At 37.5% G+C, this 23175-nt stretch overlaps 1 protein-coding gene across 2 annotated transcripts in view; it reads left to right on the forward strand.

The window, feature by feature from the left end:
- Positions 1 to 23175, forward strand: part of Gckiii (Germinal centre kinase III) — a 91891-nt gene that overhangs the window by 27195 nt on the left and 41521 nt on the right. Inside the window, exon 1 of one of the 2 annotated variants that reach the window (XM_083031573.1) lies at positions 13713 to 14038. The exons of the other annotated variant lie outside the window; for it this stretch is intronic. Coding sequence (XP_082887699.1) covers positions 13877 to 14038 — 162 coding nt within the window. The 5' untranslated portion in view covers positions 13713 to 13876. Of the gene's footprint in view, positions 1 to 13712; positions 14039 to 23175 lie in introns of those variants that run through there. 2 annotated transcript variants of the gene reach the window in all.

Consider the following 23175-nt stretch of genomic DNA (forward strand, 5'->3'; position numbering starts at 1 on the left):
AGAGAAAATTCTCTCAGTGTATAATAACATAGAATATTTAATTTTATTATTTTATATTTAATTACATTAGTGAAATTTTTTAGTCTTTAGAGTTTTTATATTTGATTATTCGGATTTTTATAGATTTTTATATTTTATTATTTTTTATTTGAACGTTATCGAAACGTGTGAGTGATACGGATCGAATAAATTTCAGCCAAGCCTTATCTCTCCAACTTATTTCGCGTCAACGGGTTGGATGCCCCGTATCATCAATCCTTTGCATTTTCCATCGCGTCGTGCAGCCACCCAAGAATCTTTGCGGTGTCGCTTCGACGCGCGCCCTGAGGAAATTGTCAAGTCCTGACGACTTATATGGATTTCGTTCTCCTTACTTTGCATCGCCTATCTCGATACGGTTTCTAATTTATCTTCCTCCCGTCGCTCCCCGACTGTGCATATAAAAACACTTTCTCGACGCTGTGACGCTCAACTTCAAGACGTAAATTCAGTGGTTATCGCATTTTAACGAAGTTATTAGACAGTTATGATTTAATAAAAAAATATCAATATTGCGCGTTCTAAATATTTTCAGAAATATTCAGAATTTTCCAAAAGAGCATTGTTCGTTTATATAATATAAATATCAAATTTTATTGACTTCATGTTATTAATAATAATATTACATAAACATATAATATCGTTGCTATTGTAGAAATTAATTTGGAATTAATTGCAATAGGTTACAAAAATTTTAATTATGAATCTCTTAACTTTTTTTTAGTAATCTTTCTTTGCTCTTTAAAATTTTTTAATGTTATATTGATATTCTGAAAACATTTTATATCTAATCTACTGACGCACTATTTTTTACGCTCTTTATCCAAAATTTAATTTTCTTGCAGTCACGTAAGTTTTGCTCTTTGGCACATTGGTTTTAGTTTTTCGCCTTTTGCCTCTTTCCGTCCCTATGGTGTCGTTACTAACTTTTCTAGACGAAGAGAAATTTTTTGTTGCCGAGTTTATACGGGAGTCTTTTTTAACAAGTAATTTCGTAAGTATTATAAGCAGGGATGCATAATGAAGCTATGCAGGGTTTAAAAAATTTGATTAAGTAATAACTGTTTCTCAAACTTTGCCTCGATATTAGACAACTCAATGTTTTTGATACTAATCGTTATAATATTTTCTTTAAAATATATTAGTTTTTTTTATTAATTAATCAATTTTTTTGGTTGCATTTATAAAAGTGACATTTCTTTGACTTTTATTTGATTGTGCTTCATTAACAATGGATTTCATACTTTGAAGGCAATCGATTATTCGCTGTTATTTTCGGAATTTGTGGCACGTGCAGTGAATTTTAATTTATTCCCTTTTTTATCGTTTCGATCTTCTTGTGACTTTGCCCTTCGCCAGTAATCCCTCGTAAAACTCGATCATTGTCGCGAAAGTCGCTTCTTCTTGGCCTTGGAGATTATGTTGAAGATCCCGTTTCAATAAGTAATTTTCCATTATAATATAAAAAAGTAGCGCGTCTCGAAAATTCTTAATTGGGAATAACCACAACAAAAAATAAATGATGTTCTCTTCCAGTAAAGTATTCTTATAATATGTCATAAGTATTCTTATAATGTCTTTCTTAAAGTTACGATGTTACTTAAATCATCGATTAAAATTGCACAAAAAGCTTTAAAAAAGCAGCGGTATCTTTTTTTGATATTTATTTTGCAAAAATTAAATTAATTTTACCGTGGATTCTTTTATTATGATAAATTATAGAAAGGATAAGAGTTCTTTTTATTATCTTGTTAGCCTTACCTCTTTAAATATCAGACACTTCGTACGCCGTGCCTCATCCTCTTCATCCGAACAAATCGATGTCACATTCACGATACCCACGTCGAAAAATCGGAACCAACTCGTCCAGCCGCGAATTCTGATTTATCTGCTGCGTCGTTACGACCTTCATGCTTACGGTACATCGGCCCCTGCGCCTCCACCCTGTACCCCGCGGTTTTCCGCCCTTTGGAACGAAAAGACGTAGATAGAACGAGAGAGGTGGGAGGGAAAGAGACGGGGATGTTTTTTTGCCGGACAAAGTAATTCCACCAGCAGACACCCCCACCAGTTTGTCGACCGCGTGGCGATATACGCATGCCCTCCCTCGATAATCACTGACGCGGTGGGGATGCATTCGGGGGTGGCGACGGTGGCGGCTGGGGGCGGCTGGCCGGATGGTTGGCTGGCCGCTAAGGGGTTGCGTCGCGGCGTCGCCGTTGTCGTTTCTTGCGGATTCGGTGCCCCGAAAGAGGGAAGCTCTCAGTCAACGCGCGACCACCCTGAACGCGAGACCTACATCGTACCGTCATTGCAACCCCCGTGTGAGAGGCTTCTGCCGCCCCCGATCGAAAGGGTGCGTGATAGCGCGCGAACAACAAGGAGGACGCGAGAGGTAATTGGAGGGATACGGGATCCGCGATTCAATTTTATCGGTTTTGAAAAGGGTGTGCCGGAAAATATCGAGCCTGGAAATGTAAGATATTAAGAAAATTGTTGACGATTAATTAATTATTATAGACAAAAAATTTTATTTTCGACTGCAATTTATTTGATATTGATGTTAGAATAGAGGGAATGCATAAATTCTGCTTGAGAAATAAGATTTTGGAAAGTAGGGAGATATGAAACAAAATATATAGATAAATTATTCGAACAGTTTTGAAAATAATTCTATATGATACTTCTATAATAATTTTATTAAAAATTATATTTTAATTTGATTAAAAATATGATCTATTATCGGCTTATCTAATACATATTTTATTTGTTTGAATTCTTGTGCCTGATGGATGGTGCCTGATGGAGGTTAACAATTTATATATACACAGTTTTTATTCGCATACACTTTTCGTTATGCAAAAACGTTTGTACGATATGAATCATTCTCACGGTTAATATTTTATTCTCGACAAACATGACATTGCTAGTTGCGATCGCAGAGGAGTTTCTTCATTATGCTGGTTCACCCTCGGCCGATCATGCAATGGTGGAAAATCACAAAGGACATGTAATAATGTTAGAATTTTATATCTATTTTTTAAAATGTATATTGCGATAAAATCATCGGCAAAAAAGTCATCTTATCACGTTATACGGCGAAATTATTGACTATTTAGACTAATTATAAAGGTTTCTTCTTTCGATTCTTCGCAATTCACGATCAGTCGTTTTCGTGTCGGGATCAATAAATTTGACACGTAATGTCGGGAACTGTTTTGTGTATCGTAAAGGCATCGTGGAGGTAACGTATTACGAGATAGGGGATAATATCCTTGCGAGGTATCTCTAACTACATCGGTACCGATTTCCGCAACTTGTTGAGACGGGTGTCGCGTGACGCGACCATTCCTCTCTTCGAACGCGGTTCCTTCCGGTGGAGATATCTCCGGTCGCGTCGGAACGGAGGACGATTTCCTCGAACGAGTTTCGATTCGAGAACGTTCGCGTAGACGTTTGTAAAAATTGACGAAGCTGTAGAAAGTATCTCGCGTGTCATTAGAGGTGCTTAAACTTTCAATTATACTTGCGTGTACGAACCTACATCGATTTGAAAAAGTTTCTGAACAATAAAAATAATATAGCTCGTAAATACATATTACGTTAATATTAATAATGTATAGAATTAAATTAATTTAGAGTAAAATAATATAGAGTTAAATATTAAACTTGAGAGCATATGTATAAGTGTTGTTATTATAATTGATATTTGCATATGTAAATGTTTGTGATGTGTCCGGGGATAAATAGCAGTAGAAATAACCGGCGTTGGTCAGACAGACGACTGGCGCGCCGAATGAATTACGTGGGAAATTACGCGATATCGTTTTGTAAATTGAATTTTCAAACGAACGCAGTGCGCCGCGGTGTCTGAAAAGTAGGCAGGTCGATTACAGGCAAACCCCGACAAGTTCAGATAAAGTGGCTTTAACGCGGCGCTTCCTTTGTCTCGTCGCGCCGGCTCCGTCTACGGGGAACGCCCTTTCCTTCCACCCTTCCAAAGATTTACGGTGTCTATGGGGAAGAACTTTGATAATGCTCGGAGCGCGGAGCGTTGTAGGGATTTCTCTCTCTTTCTCTCGTGTTGGGGCGAGTCTGGCGTTTTCCTCCAACGAAGTGGAAACGCACGACCGTGTGGAAGCAGAAAGAAGTATCGTCGGGAGACACCGAGCTCTCGCGCGATATCATAGGAGGAAAGAAAATAGAACGTGGCAGTTTTATCGTCGAGCTTTTAACATGACCGTCATTTCTTGCCAGATGGAAAATAAGAAAAAAGTCGGATTATCGTTCCTTGCAATTATCGTTTACTTCTATTGTTTCTCCACGACTTCCGCGATTAGAATATTTCTATTTGAGAATTTTTTGGAATGGACTCGTCTTTCGGAGAAAAATATATCATTCAAAAGGAAGAGAAGAACGAATACCATACCGTGTAATCATGTTGTTGTCGTCACCGGTTTATCTTTGCGTGTTAATTTTTATCCTCGTGAGTAAAAAACAAGTGATGTCCTCTACAAAGTACACGTTCGTATATTTATGCATTTAATATATCGTGGACTATTTTACGAGAACGTAAATTACTTGATAGTAAAATCGCGCGGCTCTTTCACGACGACTGTATAATTTACTCATTGGACAACTAACACTGATAATTAAGTAGTGTGACAAGCAATTCCGTCGCGGAAAAATACTGACATTTCGCGTGATGGAACAAAAGTTTACATTTTTCAGCGAGTTCCGTCTACCGCCTCTTTGAAGTTAAGAATTAACGCAATCTTTAATGATTTATTATTTGTATTAATGTTGGACGCCAAGATATTGCGATATCAAAATCTAAAATCCCATTAATTATATCAAATCTAATCTTTGTTTCTTAATTTATTAATTACGATTTTAAGCGGCATGCCATAGCGTGCGCTTCGTTGAAGTAATAAGAAAAGAATATAACATCTCTTACAAATATTTGGTAGACAAGTTTTTCCGTGTAAGGTGTTAAACGAGATTTGCATGACACATCTATTGAAATAAAATAGCGTGTGGCTCATTGATAAAAACTGCCGTGAATTTTCCTCGTATTCGTGATCCACATTCTCACATGATTCACGTAACGACGAGTGCATAATCGATGCAACACCTCCGCGATAATTTATGCAATATCTCATTTTCCGTAAGTACCGTGCGTGTGTGGGCATGCGTGCGTGCGTAGGTACACGTTCCGAGAGGCCGGTGGCTTCGATCGCTGTTTTTCGTGCGTGGAAACTTTCTTTGCCCATTAGGAGCACGCGAGAGCCATTAGAGATTATACGTAGCAGCGCAAGTCATTACCTGGCTGAAATTAGCTCGAAATTATTTTCAAACATTTCTCTTCCCCTCAGTTCCGCGGAACATATTTCGTCTATTTTTTTTTCTTCTTTATCGCTCATTGGTCCCACGTATGTTTTTTTCGCTTATAATGTAAATAGAAAAAATATTTTTTGTTCGAGTTTTATTGGTTGTCACGGGTCGTTGTTCTTAATAAAGCAACTTGGTCTTTCTCGAGATGGAAGGGGTATTATACGAGTTGTCACACGCACATCCTTACTTTCGGAATCGATACGAATTTTCCAGATATCACTCCTCACTACGGAAAACTTTAATCATATAACTTGCACACAACTCGAGCTTATATATCGCTATTGATTAATCGCGTGACCGAGAAAACTTTGTAAGACTGCACGTGAGGCAAAATCAATTATCGTTAGGTGATGTGTTTGGCTCTTCTTTATTGAGCGAAGAGAATATAATTTTTTTATCTTTTTTAATTAATATAAAACGGCAGTGAAGTATTTAATTCGACGAGTAATTTTATCGCAATCTTTGTTCTTTCAATTCTGTTTACTGCGTAATATTACGCCCTCCTTACTCTTATCATTCGCGGAAAGCGCATTTGCGGTCATCGATCTTTCGTTGACGGCAAATATACGTCGCCGTATTTTTAGACACCGCTATACGGCAGGTAGGAGAGATGCTGGAGACGAGTCTATTTCCGAATACTTGGAATTCCACGGATACGTTAGATAGCTGACAGTTGGACGGTTAGATGAACGTCACTCTCCGCCGCATTAGTTGGTTATTTCCGCCGACGGAATTATCGATCCCTATTTCCGTCAATCTCATTAAATCGTTAAATCGCCCGCAAAATGCATGAATTTGATCGTTTCTACCGTGACGTAAAATTTACGAAATTACCAATCTGTCGGTATCACGACAAGCAAAAGCTATAATATTAATTATGACCTTCTTTTTTTAGGAAACGTTTTTTTTTAAATCTATTTACAATTTAGAATGTTATATATTTGGTTGTAATATTAATTGTGTGAAATATATATGTTCTGCGTAAATAATGAATTAAACATGAGAAGCGAGATTACATTTGCCGGTTAGTTCTATTTAGTCTGTTTGCGCTTCCTTTACGTGTACATCGGTCTTGATATACTGGCATCGCTGTTCCGATATGTGCAACATGTCCGTGTATCCTATATATGACACGGGAATGCTCGTGATTTGACAGTGGAAGAGACAGTCGCCATGGATAAGCGCGCAAAATATACCTATGTATGTATGTGGGTGGATACGTCGCGTACTATATCAAAGTCACATATCATTCATGCGGTTACTCTTGAACCTTCTGCGGTGTCACCACAGGAATCCATACTCTTGAATTATAGTCTGTATTTTCCGTGTTATTATTTAATTATTATTATGCAGATAAATATATAAAGATGCGAAAGAGAAATCATACTCGGGGGGAAATTCGTTTAATGATCTATATATTTTATTTAAATATTTTATTAAAATACACTTCTTGTTCACAATGCATCGCAATCTACAATTGTCGCGCAGACTAATGAATACGGGCTGCGTCCACACAAATATATGGGATTTAATTGTCCGCAAATATCATTAACCGAATAATCTAGATGACCGTGTTCAACTACTGTGTGTTGACTGAAACATTTTATTAAAATTTAGTCGCTCCCCGTTGACTCGTTATCAAATGTGATGTTTATCATTTTAATGCAACCGTTATTGTTGCAAATCTCAATTTGAATGATATGTATTTTCATCAGCCTATATTAATGCGCGGCGACGTATATTTTTATCGGTAAAATTAAATCGGGGTACGAAGGGGGGGGAGTAAAAAGTAAACGAGTCAAAATATCATTAAATAATACAGAATTAATTTAATGTGATCTCTTTATTTATTTCTTTATTAATTAAATTATACTATAATTAATTAAATATAAGTGCGCCAATATTTCATTCATAATGCTATCATCGAGAATTAACTCAGACAATTCACCCTTTGGCCACAATGTATCGTGTGTTATGAGCTCTGTTGGCGAGGCTCCAAAAATGTTGCGCGTTACGAATTTTGACATGACCGGAAACGTATGTACAGGTGTAAAAGTCCGCGTCTCTGAGCCGTCGTTTAATGGAGAGAATCGGGTATATATATCCGGCGCGAGCGACAAGTTTAAATGAATCTGTCTGTCGCAAACAATACGTCTCTTCCCCGATATGCTTGTATATGTCTGTCTTTCTCTCTCTCTCTCTCTCGTGAAACCCGAAGAGTCTCTGACACCGTCACCGCGGATTTCTATGGGCCAGTTTTCCATGAATCCTATCGGCGGCCGACAGTCGCAAACGCGTCAGACAATGCGCTGTCGGACGGTTGTCAGGATACCGTCTGCGGCTATATCGGACACATATACGCGGTTAAATTACTTTTTCGAGCGAGAGAGTGCGATATCTCTATGTCCTCGTGATGGATTCTTTTCGAGCCGATCCAACTATACAATATATAAGTTATACGTAGCTGCTGTTCCTAACAGCGTAATACTTTTCGAAATCGAGCTTAATAACGTAACCATTGTTAGTTCTCTTCTCTTGTTGGCGTAGCAATGCGGAAGATATGGCAAGCAATTAGCACCAGATTCTGCTGCGTTTCAAATATTAGTTCGTTTACGATACACAGTGATTGCTGATGGAGGCAATCTTAATTAATACATCCAACAATCTGAATCTTGCTAAGAAAATACAGAGAAATTTTTGTTTATATTTCTATCAAATGCACAATCGCTGATCGTGCGATAATTTATTTCATTTCTTTATTTTCGCATAGCATTGTTTAGATTTTTGTCTTCTTTGTGATTTCATCGAATGTTTGTAGTGACTTTTGACAATTATTGGGCAGTCTCATTGTGACGACTGCGGTATAAAAAAAGAAACGTGGATATACCGGTAATTCTGTAAAACGCCAGCGGCGATCAACGTGCTTTGTTCCGGCCGCTGCATAGGCCAAGCGTTTTTTCCATACATCGCGAGAGTTCGATAGAGGTGGACATACAATGTACATGTGCCCTGGCTACGTACATACATACATACATACACATCATCCATATTGGCCCTCCCCCGGCGATGCACATATCCATACATGTATATACGTACACACATATACATACGCGCGCACAGGCACACGTGCGTTATGTAAACGGCCGTGTAACACTGGATGCGCAAGAGAGCAGGTGGAAATATGAACCCCACTGCGTCGATGTTACATATATACGTCGCGTCTGGGGTCTGGGGGACTCTACGTTTTTGTTCGGTCGAAAATTCAACGCATCGTCAAAACAATTTTCACTCTTTTGTCTGTGACGCATCCGAGAGCATCTGCATAACGAGCAGTAAACTAAATAGTTAAATTCCGTAAGCACATTTGGAAGATTGTGTTATACAACTGGTAGAACATATATATATCGAATGATCATAACTGTTTACTCGATAAGAAAAAATATAATAAAAAGACGAGACAGGAATCCGTTTCTTGATAATTGCTACCGTGAAGTATTTGATGGATTAGTTTGCCATCGCTGTAATTATGGTTAATTAATGACGGGGAATTAATGGCAGTGATGCACGAAGATTTGAAATGACGATGAGATGGATAATCTTAAACGTGACCGGTTGGAATTTCCTGTGAAGGGAAATGGAGTTACGAGAGAGAACCACAATGTTTTGATATGATGGCTTCATCCTTTCTAGCTCGACACGATCGTAAATCGTCTTCGTAGCGAGTTTTCAATATCTTCATGCGATACTACTGCAATATCTTCTTGTCCAATGTGTCGTAAATCAAACACGAGTGCTCTTGTCGCTCGTTGCATATGAAGCGAAATATTGTTCGGGTCCAAACTTTTCCTAGACGAAACTTTTCCTTCAAAAAAACGCGACTCCGAATTTCTCTCGCAAATGTTGCGAGCAAGAAACAACCGTTAATATTCTAATTTGCCTCTTCTCGTATATACAATACTACAAAAATCAACATCTCAAAGTTTGTTTTACATACGTAATTTATTGAGTCTCTTTTTGCTTGACAAAGTAAATTCTTGCGGAAATATATAACATTTTTGCAACGAGATGCGCTTGCAGATCTACGAAAGTTCCGTCGAATTGAAAATCTTCAAACGCGAAAGGCGGAATAACATAATACCGAAGAACTGCGAGTGAGGAGAGTGGAAAGAGAGAAAGAGGAGGGTTGTTTCTTGCCGAAATATTTGTCTAAATTCATCGTATCCACCGTTGTTCTTGCCATTCTGTGCGACAAGAAACTCGCCCGATGCCCGATTTTGTTCCGCAAAACAAAACGAACGCGCGGCGGAAATTTTATGCGCCCGGCTTTACGAACTGGAACCGACCTTCGCCCAAATCCCTCGTCGACGTTCTATTGTCGCGAATAAAGAGTACGTCGCTCGCTCGAGAGTAACGCAGTTAATTGAAAATTCTGTGAAATGGTACAGGATTTCTAAAGTGAATCAATCGACGAACTCTTTCTTTTCAGCGAGCGACGAAATCTGCAGTTCCAATGGAATAAATTCGTGGCATAAACTTTTATGTAATATTTTCTAGAATGAAAAACTAAATGAATAGAAAAGCTGCTTTGTCTCTTATACTTGGATAAAATGATAAAAAATTTATTTTATAAATAATAAAATTTTATTTGAAAAATCAACTGGGGGGACATTCGAAAAAAATTTTGCAATCGACTTATAATCCAGCGATGACGGAATAGCTTATGGGATAGATGAATGAAAAAGAATATAGAAGCAAGAGAAATGTTATCGGACGAATAGAGGAAGAAAGAAATACATTTAATTCCCGTTTCATTTGCCGCGCGACGCGCCTTCCAATGATTTTGATAGATTCTTTTTTCTTCGATCGATTTCGTTGAGTTAATTGGAAAAGTTACTGCGATTGAATCCCGACTGATGCACGAACGAAAACACACTCGATCGCGACAAGTAATTTCTATATTTTTTTTTTTTCTTTCTTTCAATGACAAACCGGCAATTTCCTCTTTTTTAATGACACAGTCGGCTCATTGCTTTCGGTACAGTTTGAAATCGATTTTAACAAGGTTATCTAACTAAACTCCTCCGATGTAATCCTCGGCGGAGGCTCAAACGCGTCTGCCTGGGTTAAGTTGGGAAAGTTTTCAATTATCGAGATTTCGTGCGATTTACTTTGTGATTAAAGTACGTGTGCTCGCCGCTTATCGGTCGTTCGAGAGTCGCGAATAAATCTCGATTGGCCGTTTCCCAGCCGATAAAAATACAATGAATTACAACACGGCGATGTCGACGAGCTTACGTAACTTCGAAATTCAGAGTCGTATAGCAACCACGTATTTTTGGGGGGGATCATCGATTTTAAAATTTCTCTATAATTATATCCGCACGCGAAAATGGAGAAGTTTTTCTCGATATTGTTTCGCCTTCGCCAATGTGCGGTTCTCGCGAAGCTCGAGATCACTTTTCGGCGATGTTAACGGAGAAAATATCGCGATTGCAAGAGACCGACCCACGGATCACGCGCGACCCAATTTGATTACAAGGCGATGTTCCGGCCGTAATTACTGCCGTGGCGCTAATCGCGTTACGTCGTGCGTTCGATCGAGGGGAGGCCCCACCTGCCGCGACGAGACATCCGGCCAAGTGCCGAGCAATCAATTCGACCGAGTTCGAATAACTATTCCAATTAACAGTAAATACGTACGGTACGCACGAGCCAATCAGTCCTCCTCTGTTGCGATGGGCTCTCTCTCTCTCGTAGGACACGTTTATAACCGTTTGAGTTACCGTTCATTAATTCTTCGGGTTCTTGATAAATATTCTTATTGACAGCCAAATACATCGAACGCGTCGCCCACTTTGCTCGAATATATCGTCACGACTCTCTGAAATATTTTGATATATTTCTTTGTCAATATTTCCTTCATCGATTGAGGAAAATTGGAGTACTCTCGATTAATTTATTACAATTTTTATAATTGCTTATTATACATTTAAATTATAGTTAAGTCTATGATATGGAAGGAAAAAATAAGCCTTCTCAGGAATTTTCATATTAAAGCATCAATTTTACATTTGAAATCGGTCTACGATTATTTATTATAGAATAATAATGATAGACATATTGAAACGATAATTAAAGACTACACTTATTTAATAAAGTACTTGGAACGAAATTTAAACGTAATATAGTTATGTATCATCGAAATACATATTTATAAAATCTGGAAGCAAAGATTTTATATATAATTTAACTGTTTTAGATGTGTCAGATAGTAATACAGTTATAATAATATAAGTTATATGACAGAAGAATGAGCAAACTTATAATTAAGATCGAAGAATAGAATAAGATAGAAAAGAGAGATAGATAAATATATAGATAGATAGATAGATAGAAAGATAAATATATAGATAGAAATATAGATAGATAGAGAGAGAGAGAGAGAGAGAGAGAAAAAGAGAAAGAGAAACGAAGCTAGAACGACATTTTAAGCAATTTATCGACGATGTCTTACGTTGATTTAATGTTGAATTACATTTCTCATATGTATCGCGCGAGGTTTACATTCCAAAATCGTGGTTTATGGAAGTTCCATCGACATATTATACAAATCGAGGAGTAGAAGGGAGAGAGAGAGAGAGGGAAACGGCTACGTCAGAAGATAGTGGGAGAAGTCAGGAGAGAAGGGAAGGGAAGACGAATAGCCGCAGTTCGCTGCACCTGACTATTTATAACAAATCAATAAGTGCCAGCAGCCGGTGCGTGCCTGCATGGTGGTTTCTTGTACTTGCAAAACAATGTCCGCGAACGTGTCTTAAATGCGGTTAACCTTAGACACACCGAAATCTGTTGCGATTGCAATTTGATCGTCATAATCAATAATCGTACACTGAGAGAATTTCTTTTAGAATTTACCTTGAAAATCATGATAGTCGTGGGACAATATATGGTATGGAAAGAATTTTATGAGAATTTCTCTGAATATTTATCACGATAAAAATAATAATATTTTAATAAAATTAATCAAACATATTTTATATTTTATTGTGATATATATTAATATTTTTTATTATGATAAATATTAATCATATAAATTCTCATAAAATTCTTTCCATATCATATTGTCCCACGATTACCATGATTTTCAGGGTAAAAATTCTAAGAGAAAATTCTCTGTGTAATAATCAATAAATGATCTCTTTATCATCTTTATCATAAGTTTTCGTAACTTTCGAACAAAAAGTTGGTAACGCGCACTTTTATATGAAAAAGTACTCGTGTAAAAGATTTCTCGAATGATTCAAGAAGGTGATATAATTTAACCACGATCGATGATTCACTATGCCGGTAAAAAGTTCTGTTTAAGTCTCCATTATCGTTGCGGCGCATTAGTCATCGAAGGCCAACAGCAAGGATAAACAATTATTTTACTCTAATTACTAATCGGCCATTATGTTATCGTCATTGATCGCAAAAGTTTTTTGTCGGCTTTTTGCATAATATTATTCTCGAATATTAGTAATAGTAGTCTTTTTATAAACAGACTTGGTATGTATGAAAAACTCGTTTCGAGCTTGTTGTGTCTAATATCGAAAAAATGAACAAGCAAATATAATATAAAAATGAATATTATATATATTCTATAATATGTTAGCAGAAAGTCCTTGGTCGTTTCGCGTTCAATTTATTTATCTGTGGTATCGTATACAATCACGCGATACCAATTGCCACGTTTCTGTGGCTTTTGCCGTTGTCTTCAATTACATAGTGGATATTGACCAACGAAATTAACGGGAGAAAGTCTGAAATGCTTTTTCGTTCATTCAATTGCGCTTCGTTTACGTTTGTGCGCGGTTTTCTATGGAATCCGCAAGTCGCGTGGTATCTTTGCGGTGCACCGATGTAGTCTCCACAACCGGTAGAATGAAATTAGTCTTTCTTCGTCAAGTAGTAAATCGCCTGGTGTGTGTGTGTTCGAAGGTCGAATCGAAAATAGTGAGTTCTTCGAAGCTTTGGCACTGAAATCGAAACACGATTTATCACTTCGTGATTTTTACACACATTTCGATATGGACTATTTTTTTTTACAACACGATCAACTTTTAGAATACTGACAAATACTTTTCTAAAGGCGTAAATCTTTTGTTTTATTTAGTTAGAGACATAAAAAGAACTATTTCTCGAGCAAAATATGTAAGTTTCGCGAAAACATTCCTCCGAAACTTTCCCAGAGTTATAAAAAGTTTGAAGGTCTCCATCCACCAGGCGCACGATTATTTCATCATTTATTGTGACGATTGAACGCGCGGTATTTTAGTTCGGAAGTGAACGATACGAGTGATGCGGCGAAACGAGGGGCAGTGAGGTCGGCGCTTTTTCCAAGGATCATCCTTCCGTCTTCGCTCGTTTCGCGTATTTACGGTGCGCGGGTTAGACATTCGACATGTTCGCCGCAATGGTGCTGCACAAGCACAACAAGCACAACAATGGAAATCACGCGAGCAATAACAACTCCACCAACTCCACCACCAGTAATCATCTCAACAACAACAATCATATCAATAACAATGTCAACAACGTAAACCAGGCGTTCAGCACAAGGGCGGTAAGTGAAATTGCACCTTCGTCAAAATTCTGAAACATCCGAGCCCCTTTTATTTTTAACCATTTCATAAAAATAATGTTTTACAATTTTACAAATTTATATTATAACAGCAGTTAAAAAACTATGATTTTTAATTAAGAAAACGGAAATCTTATTTGAATTATGCATAAGAAAAAAATATAAGTAAGCCTCACCGTATATGACAATATATCTGTTGAGTAAAAGACCGCCTTTCAATTCGATCAAATGCTTCTTAACGACGACGCGTATTCTATAGGGAATTATTATTCTTACAAGCGCATACAATAGGAATGAATCGCGAGTCGTTAGATGTAAATTTCGTGTCTTTCAATTCCGTCGTATTTTTCGGAGCGAATCGTCCCGCGGGTGCCGGCTTTCGCGGGCTCCGGCAAGATTTAGAAGGATTTTTATCAGCCAAGCGCGAAAAAGCTCGGCGGAATGCTCCTTTCGGTCGGGCAAGGGGACGCGGAAAAAAAGAAAATTTTTCCAGTCGAAGAAAAATCACGTTTGCGGCGCAAAAGGATGGGTCTTATCTCTCACGTTGCAGAAACGATCTCGAGAAAACCGCGATGATTTCGCTGACATCGCGGACGACTTGTCCCACGGAAATGTGGCATGCGGTGGTTGCGAATTTAGTCACCTCGTTTCTCCTTTTCGTCTATCGTCTTTTCACTGCATCTTATCTCCATTCATCTCAGACGTTCGTTTTTTTTACGTTCCATCAGAAATAACTACGCGGAAAAAATCTTCCTTATGTCGCGACATAAAATCGCGGTTTTTTGGCGGTTCGTCAGCTTTTTTCGTAGAAGATTCTTCGTAGAATATCTTCGTACGTCGTAAAAAGACAAAATATACGGACGCCAGACAAGATTAAGCAAAAATTTTCATTAAATCGTAATCCCCTTTAATTCGCACCAGTTGTATCGCAGAAGTGATAAATTGGAAACTGAAAATTTAAACTCGATTGTAAACGCGGCGTTGCGGTTAAATATGAAAGCTACCGCACACGGTATTACTCGGTATAGTGCACGGTGGATTATATCGGTTTAATATTTTAGGATTTCCTCGCGAATATCTTCTATTTCGTGCGGTTCGTTAAAGTGGCGCAAGGTATTCCAGTTTCAATTTTCCAGGGTATACTCGTCTGAAAGATTGGAAATGGAGAATTCAGCGAGTGGTTGATGTCGAAATATTTCGAAATATAGTCGGGGATCGATTCCACGTGTAACGTGATGTGACAGAATTTGTTTTATAGAAGTGGTAAAACGAGCTTCGACGGAAGATAGGATTCACTCTGTTACGCGAAATCTATTTTTTGAGGGTTGATATTGATTTTGGCTATTTTTGTTCTATCGGTAGTCGAATTTTTTGTTGAAAGGAGATTGTTCTTTTTTTTTTTTTTATTAATCACAAATTATTTTTCTCATCGCGATAATTAAGATTCGATGAAAATTGAGATTATCATTGCGAACAATGACTATTATTTATTGTTGTAATTTTCATAAAATGAGAGAATGACAAAGCGTTCATTCAAGAGATGTCTGTTGATTCCTAATTTTCTCTACTTTATTTTCCGAATTATCGTTGCGGTTTATTATTCTGCGGCGCGATCTGCATCTTGTTTGACGTCCAGCGGGCGGTTTATTTTTTTTGAGCAGCAAAAAAGGGTGGAGGACTACGAATGAGTTAATTGCATCTGTCGCTCTACCTTCCCCCCAAAGCAAGGCGAAACTTCGAGAGGGTTATATGCAAATGAAGTAGTGAGATTAAGTCCTTTGTGCTACGCAGTCGATAACGAACATGTTAAAGGACTAGCTCGATACGCTATAAATTAACAAGTAGATTAAACCATCCATCACTCTGTCTAGCATTTTTATAGGCTTTTATCTCTCTCTATCTATTCTCTTTACATGTATCTAGAAATCAATCGATTATTGTGTCTGCGCTTTCGGAATATCTATTTTATTCCCTTTACAGGTTAGATGTTTTTTTTTTCTTAAAAGAAAGAGTTTGGATTAATTTTATAAGGAACTTTATAAGAAATTATCACAAAAGAAGACTATTGATTTTATTATAATACAATTATTTGTACTAAAATCTTGTTACGGTACAATAATTTAGATTTATACCACTATACTATTATTAATATTATCACCATCACAATGCGATCCAGTTTATCTGGTTTCTTCTTGGAAAATAGAGATCCGTAAATGCGGCTAAATGAGTTTTGCCGAAAAAGAAAACAAGACTTTTATGTTCCATCATCCCTTAAACGTGTTCTAAGGGTGAAAGCGTCGCTATATGGTAGAAGACAAAAACAGTTAAATATATCGACGTGAAGCGGGATAAAGGCCATTTTCCCTCAGAGGGAAAGCCCATCGGCCGACTCCCTTGTTTCGTGTTGTACCTGCCTATCTACCTTTCGCCCTTCAGTCTTTGCGTCGTTTCTCAACCACCGCGTAATTCGATTTCGAAGCACGACGAGACTACGCTTTGTGCGACTTCTCGAGCCCTCGTCGGCTTGAAATAACTTCGTGAAGGGCTTCGATTTTCACGAACGTGCGGATAGTGTATGCAATGCGTTATATCGAACGTATGAGCAATGTCTGATAGATATGGAAAATCAGAAGCTGCGCGATTTCAAGCATAAAATATGATTTATAACTTGGCAAATTGTTCCGCTTTAAAGCTGAAACATCAAAGCGATTCTGCTAAGCGATTTCTTCTAACGCTTCTTTATAAAAGTTATGAAAATAAAAATTTTTTATTAACTTATAAGAAATATAATTTCATAATTTATTAAAATGATATTACATAAAAATTATTTTCTAGAGAATTTCTTTTTTTTTCTTTCTTTCTTTTTGAGTTTGTAATTTTGTAGTCTGGCGAGTTCAGAGTACCAAATACAGGCTGACAAAGAATGGCTATGATTAAAAAAATGTCAACTGTTATTAAAAATCGCAGCCTTTAATCTTTATGACAAGACAGGCTGATCGATTACGTAACAATAAAAACCATTCGGCTAGGATGAAACTCAAAGAAAGATTATTTGCTCTTTTTAGAATGGTGATCTGAAAGATCGATAAACTATTATCCCAGTCGCGCAAATGTATAAATAGTCGCCGGATATCTCAATATTTCCTTGGTAATAAATATTGAAAGGTCTAGACTGAATTTATGCGTACGTAAATTTTTTATATGCACAATTTTTTTTCGTCTGATCGAAATTATTTATTCTCTTCGCATTTAATGATTTTATGTTATCGAGTTCCGCGTCGAAAAAAAAATCGGGTATTTTTTGCGAACGTTGATGCGTTTCCATTAACGCGTCGGTGAAGCGAGACAGATCCATCGGCCCGAAAATGCACCCTCTCGCCGATGTCTAGGGGAGGGAGGGATGATGTTACTAGGGAGGAAGCCCGGGCGACCGCATCTCGTCCCTCGTTGCCAAAGTTATGCTTGGACAATCAATGGACCAGGCTGTAATCAGCGCGATTATAAACGGTGTTCGGTTAACGCGCCGCCGATCGCCATCATTAATGTTCGACAAATTGGCCGGCCATGCCGCTTTTGCAAATAACTAGCGCGCCGCGACGTTCTCGTGGGTGGGAAAAACGCCGTCGACGTCATTACGGCATTGATCGTCATTTCCGGGACGGAAGGTGATTACCAGCAGCAACGACGACAGCGAGTCGTCAGCAGCCGGTCGACAATTTCGAGAATGAGCTCGTTCGCTCTTCTGTAATTAGCTCGCGAATTAATTCTGATGTAATTAGCTCGCGTATAATCACTTTCTCTGAGCTTTTAGCACGCACTAAACATTTAACGCGAATAAATTTTGATATTGATGATTCCATATTATTATTCGTAACTCAATGATGAGTATTATACGTATATATTATATTCGTGCGAATTTATACACGCACCGAAATAATTAAATACGATTTAAAGCGACAAATAAAGTTTTATGCGCATTTAATAACGCGAGGTAGAGACATCAGTTTAATTGGCGACACGGTATTCTTTTTCTGTCACAGGATAATAAAACAGAGAAGAGTAGATAGGTATATAATGGCAATTATTTTGTGACTATCATAATAGTCTACTTTGCGTCGACTTTATACAGATATAAACCTCTTAAAGTTTCGACCCAATCGCGTTATTCCATTCTCCGAAGGCCGATGATCACATCCTACCAGCGTCTTCTATTATGTGTATCTTTTTAGTACTGAGCCAACTCTCAAAACATACTCTAAATCTATAAAACATGCGAGTTTTTTTTTTATATTGTATTATGCGAATGTCGTATAAATTTTCTTTTTCTGTCGTATTACTTGTCATCGTCTGACTGCTTTTTCGCATGTATGAAAACGGAACGTGTATTTGTACTCGGGAAATATAAATACAATGTACGAATGTCTGAGATAAAAGAATATTTATTCATCTTTAAAAATTTTTATAAAATTTTTGTTGAATTTTTATGATAAATTTTATATGTAATATATAATCAATTATTTATTCGATAATCAATAAAAACGCACATTTAAAACGTACGTTTGATATCGCGAAAGAATGTGTGGAATTGTCGCAACAACGATCGATTTGGCAAACTGTTAAAATCAAACAGGCGGCGGAAGATTGCAAATCGAGTATGCTGATATGTTTGGAATACATATCGTGTATATGAAGCTTGGTCTTATTTTGTGTAAAGTCAAATAAATTATTAAGAATGGTAGCTATGCTTTATTTGTAATAGTTTTATAGTTCTTAATAGCTTAAATAAGATGTCAAGTTCACACAGCAGCATCTCATTTTTTCGCGAAACTTTTCATATCAGATTTTAAAAAATTTATAGTTTTAAAACGATTTGTGTTTCTAAAAGTGAAACATATTAATTAAAATAAAATTGTGACGAATAAACGTTGTGTTATACAAGCATATCGAGATGGAAAACATACAAGTTTTAGAATTTTATAAAATTGTTTTTGTCTAGTTTTGCGTCTTTGTATAAAGAAATATTGAAAATAAAGCTAAAATTCTTATTGATTTATTTATAAGTATTTACGAGATGATACAGCAGCTTCACATAACACGTATACACACCTGATATTACACCGATAGATAATCGATCAGCCGAGCTTGCTGCTTTGAACACAAAGCTTCTCGCGGACGTGTCTCGCTATAGTCGAGCTTTGAAAGCTCGCTCGAACAGGAAGAGAACGTCGCGAATACCGGGTGCTCTAAAGTATTTGAGACAGTCGCCAAAAATTTTTGGCAAACATGTTGGAAACTCATTTGGGATTTTCCCGACGAAAATGACTATCTGGGAAATCAGACGCGTTTCCTTTTTCGTCACGTCATATGAGTGATTGCACAACAATACACTTATTTCGTGGCATCGTACTTATAGCTTTTTTTCTTTCGTGTTTCGTTTCCGGTTGTTGCTGTCATTGATACTCAAATGCATCTGGACTATCGATTTGCACTTATTGTTAGTTGGCACATTTAATGATTTACAAAATTTTACATATTTTATAATTTTATAATTGAAAAAAAATGAACAGAAAATTTAGTTTTAATAAGAATAGGTATCTTTAAATTTGTGTTATATCATAAAATCTTTTTTCTTATTTTTTTACGCGGTACATTCAAAATTACATGAGCGAAAAACGAAAGTTTCGATAAAAAAGTTACAACGAATTTTTTTTTTATGGGAAGGTTTTATCCTGTAAGAGTCGGTGTGTCGGTTAATTAGCTAGTTTCACCGTCGTGAGCAGTAACACCGTTAAACACTCACGTTGCCGCCCATTAATGCACCCTACGTGCACTTCCCGCCAACAGCAGGAAGCTGCCCTGCGTCCCGACTCTACGTCGAGGAGGAGGAGGAACCAAAGGCTACCTAATGGTAACGATGTAATGACCTTACCCGCGCAGTGTACCTTCCGGTTACGAGCTTCCTGATGCCGGCGGAGACCGCTATCGTCGTCCCCCGGGTCGATCGTAAAACTAGAACTTCCTCGTCGTAGAAAGCCCGAAACGGAGCGGTTGATTTTATGACGAAAACCTCGGTACGATCTCGGGCCGAAGGTTTCCCGTTTAATGGTAATTGCCGGTATGAGATAGAAATACCCCTCGCGGGGTATTTGTATGTAATGGCGAATATAAAAATCTTATTTCCGTCTCGTACGTGCTTCTACGATTTTAAAGAGCGATGTGTGTGACAGCGCTCGGGAGAAGATAAGAGGTTATTGATAGTTGCATTGTCTGGAAAATTTTCCATGCAATGAGGAATAAAATCTTATATAATTATTTGAGATGATCTCATATCTTCTAAACTAATAATATAACGTTTTGAATTTTAAGACTGATTATACGGGTTTCAATTTTACCTTTTGGTCTTCAATCTTGGAAATTGAATCCCCGATTATGAAAGTTTTGGAGATATAGATGAGATCTACGTTAAATTTTGCAATTCTCTGAACATGAAATTTTCCAATCTAATTTTCATTCTCGAATTGTTGCATTATTCGATTGTCTCGGATCGAGATAATTTCAAGCGGAATTATTTTCATTATTCATTGGATTCTCACTGAATTCTTATTATCCAATTTACTGCGATTATCAGAGTGCAATGATCTCTAGATACATAATATAATAACAAAGTGTCTTAGAAGAAACGCTTATTAGCTTTTAATATTTAATTTTCCACTACATTTACGCTTTAATCGCAAAAATCGTTCAATTGTGCGTGATGCGATAATATACTCGGCGTAATACTAAAGTTCGAGTTACGTGAATTGTTTCTGTGTTTAACGTTTTTTTTTTCTTTTTCGACGTGTGAACGTAGTATTCGTGTTGTTCCATCAATTTCATTCTTTATTTCGCGCGAAAACGCTTCTCTCGAGATCTTACTTAAGCAACAATTTTCGACGCGTCAATCTTTTCGACGGAATGGCCTATTTGGTTCCCCGTTTTTCCTCGCCTGCCGTCCGAAACGTTAAACCACACCATTTTACCACGGGGATACGCACTCAAATAGACAGACATAGGGGAATGTACATAGACACATAGATAAATCTTGGATTACGACCATCGTTGAATATTTATGATCGATAAAAGATATCGCGTGCGAAATAATGCAAAAAAATATTGTCATGAATATATGTATATATAAACCGTATATGATATACGGCGATGAATCATTGCGAGGGTGAATTCGAGAGATTCCCTGCAAGATGGGGCGGCGAAAAATTAGGGAACTAATTTCTCGCAAATTTTATTGCATTCATGAACAGAAAAGAAACTGTAATTTCTTTCTTTATTTTTGCGTAAAATAGCCGAAATGTTTTGTTTACCATTGTTTTTCCAATATAACTCAGTTTTCTCGAAAAGAAGTCTGTAAAATAATGAAAACATTCCTTTATTTATTTTTTGTATCTATACTGCGATGATAGAAAACACATGTAGTAGGATATAATAATTCGCTTCAAATGTCAACACAGAGCTCAGTTGGCGATAAACAAGCGTAGAGACAATAAAACTGTGTCTAAACTTTTTCGGGATAAAAGAGTAATTATTAGGCTTAAAGGAAATCGAATTTGGAATAATTGAGTGTTAAATGTAATTTCTCGCTTGCTAATAATTTTTAATTATCAAGGAACTTTAATCCATACTTTATGCGATATGTAATATCGATCGTCCATTGACTATCGCGCGATTTATCGTGTTTCTTACATGGGTGAACGTTAAGTGATCGAGTTTTGTAAATCTCTGCCACAGTTTTCTTAGCGTACCATTCGAAGAAAGACCTTCGCTCGTATTCAACGAGAACAGAAAACAGTTGGCGATGTCGAAGCCTTGCATTCTTCTTACGTCAGTGCACGTTTAGTTTCTCGCATCTTTTCATGCGCGCGTATGTACGTGTACATGCTCGGTCTTACGTGCAGTTCTCTCAGCCGTCATTGTTTTATCCGACCTCGAAAAATCTAATATCCCATTTATTCGTCTTTCTGGCATCCGCGCCGCCACTTTCATTCAAGGATCTTCGAGGATGCGCGGAGGCTGTACCAATGACGAAATTGGTAAGCTTCCGGCGTCCCAAATAAGACTCCCGGCATCGACATTCCATCGCTCGAGACTGGCTGTCATCAAGTATTTACTAACGGTTGCGCCGGCTTCATGTTTTATTTGTCAGATAGTCGAGCATCACGGCAACTGTGTAGTCTCCGCCATTTCCAAAGCTTGCCGTGGTAAACCAAGGTGTAAATCTTGTTCGAAATTGCCGATGCGCAGGGTGTCCCATAAATCATAAGAAAGCATTCATTATGGAGATTGAAACGCGAATTCACGAAAATATTGGCTGGAAACTCGCAAATATCTCGGAAAAAGTACATTGCAAATCTACGTACATCTTGCAAAATGATATCTTTTTACACCAACTTGTCGAAATTTATTCCATAATTTTATTATAAAAATATATTCTTGATAAAGATTTATTTTTACGATATTATTCACTATAATAATGACGTATAAATACGCAATTCATCATTTACATTTGCAATACATCAGAGAACGAATAATGGTAACGACTGGCAGCGCCGTTATAATAACGTCCAATTCCAATCAGAGTAGCAGTCTGTATAGTGCTCGGGCTTCTCTGCAATGATCTTAATTCGCGCAACGTGCGTTAACTGTCACTCGCGTCGTTTGTCATGTATACCGCTGTGAAAGTACACTGCGAATTACTCGCGTCACCCTTCCTCTCGCGTGTATCGAACGTAGGCCACCGCTCTCGGTATCGACCACGAATCGTGCGCGCACCGTCTTGACCTCGTCAAATGTCGGAGCGACATTTGAAAGGAACGCCGCGATCTTTAATACCAACCACTTTCAGCTAGCTGCTGTATGTACCAATCGGTTTGCACTCGGGATTCGCCGGTGGTGCACACTTTATGGCATTTGAATCGTCAGGAAGATGATACGGTTATCTCCGTGCTAGGTATTTTTCTCTGTTATAATATTAATTTATTTAATATATAATTTTATATAAATCTCTTGTGTGTATTAGGCACAAATGAGGTGATAAGTTTAGATAAAAGCTACTTTTTTCCACGCGA

The sequence above is a fragment of the Prenolepis imparis genome, unplaced genomic scaffold, assembly GCF_030444845.1.
Source record: "Prenolepis imparis isolate NDT839.2.m4 unplaced genomic scaffold, iyPreImpa1.0 SCAF_2, whole genome shotgun sequence".
In the NCBI taxonomy this organism is placed as follows: Eukaryota; Metazoa; Arthropoda; class Insecta; order Hymenoptera; family Formicidae; genus Prenolepis; species Prenolepis imparis.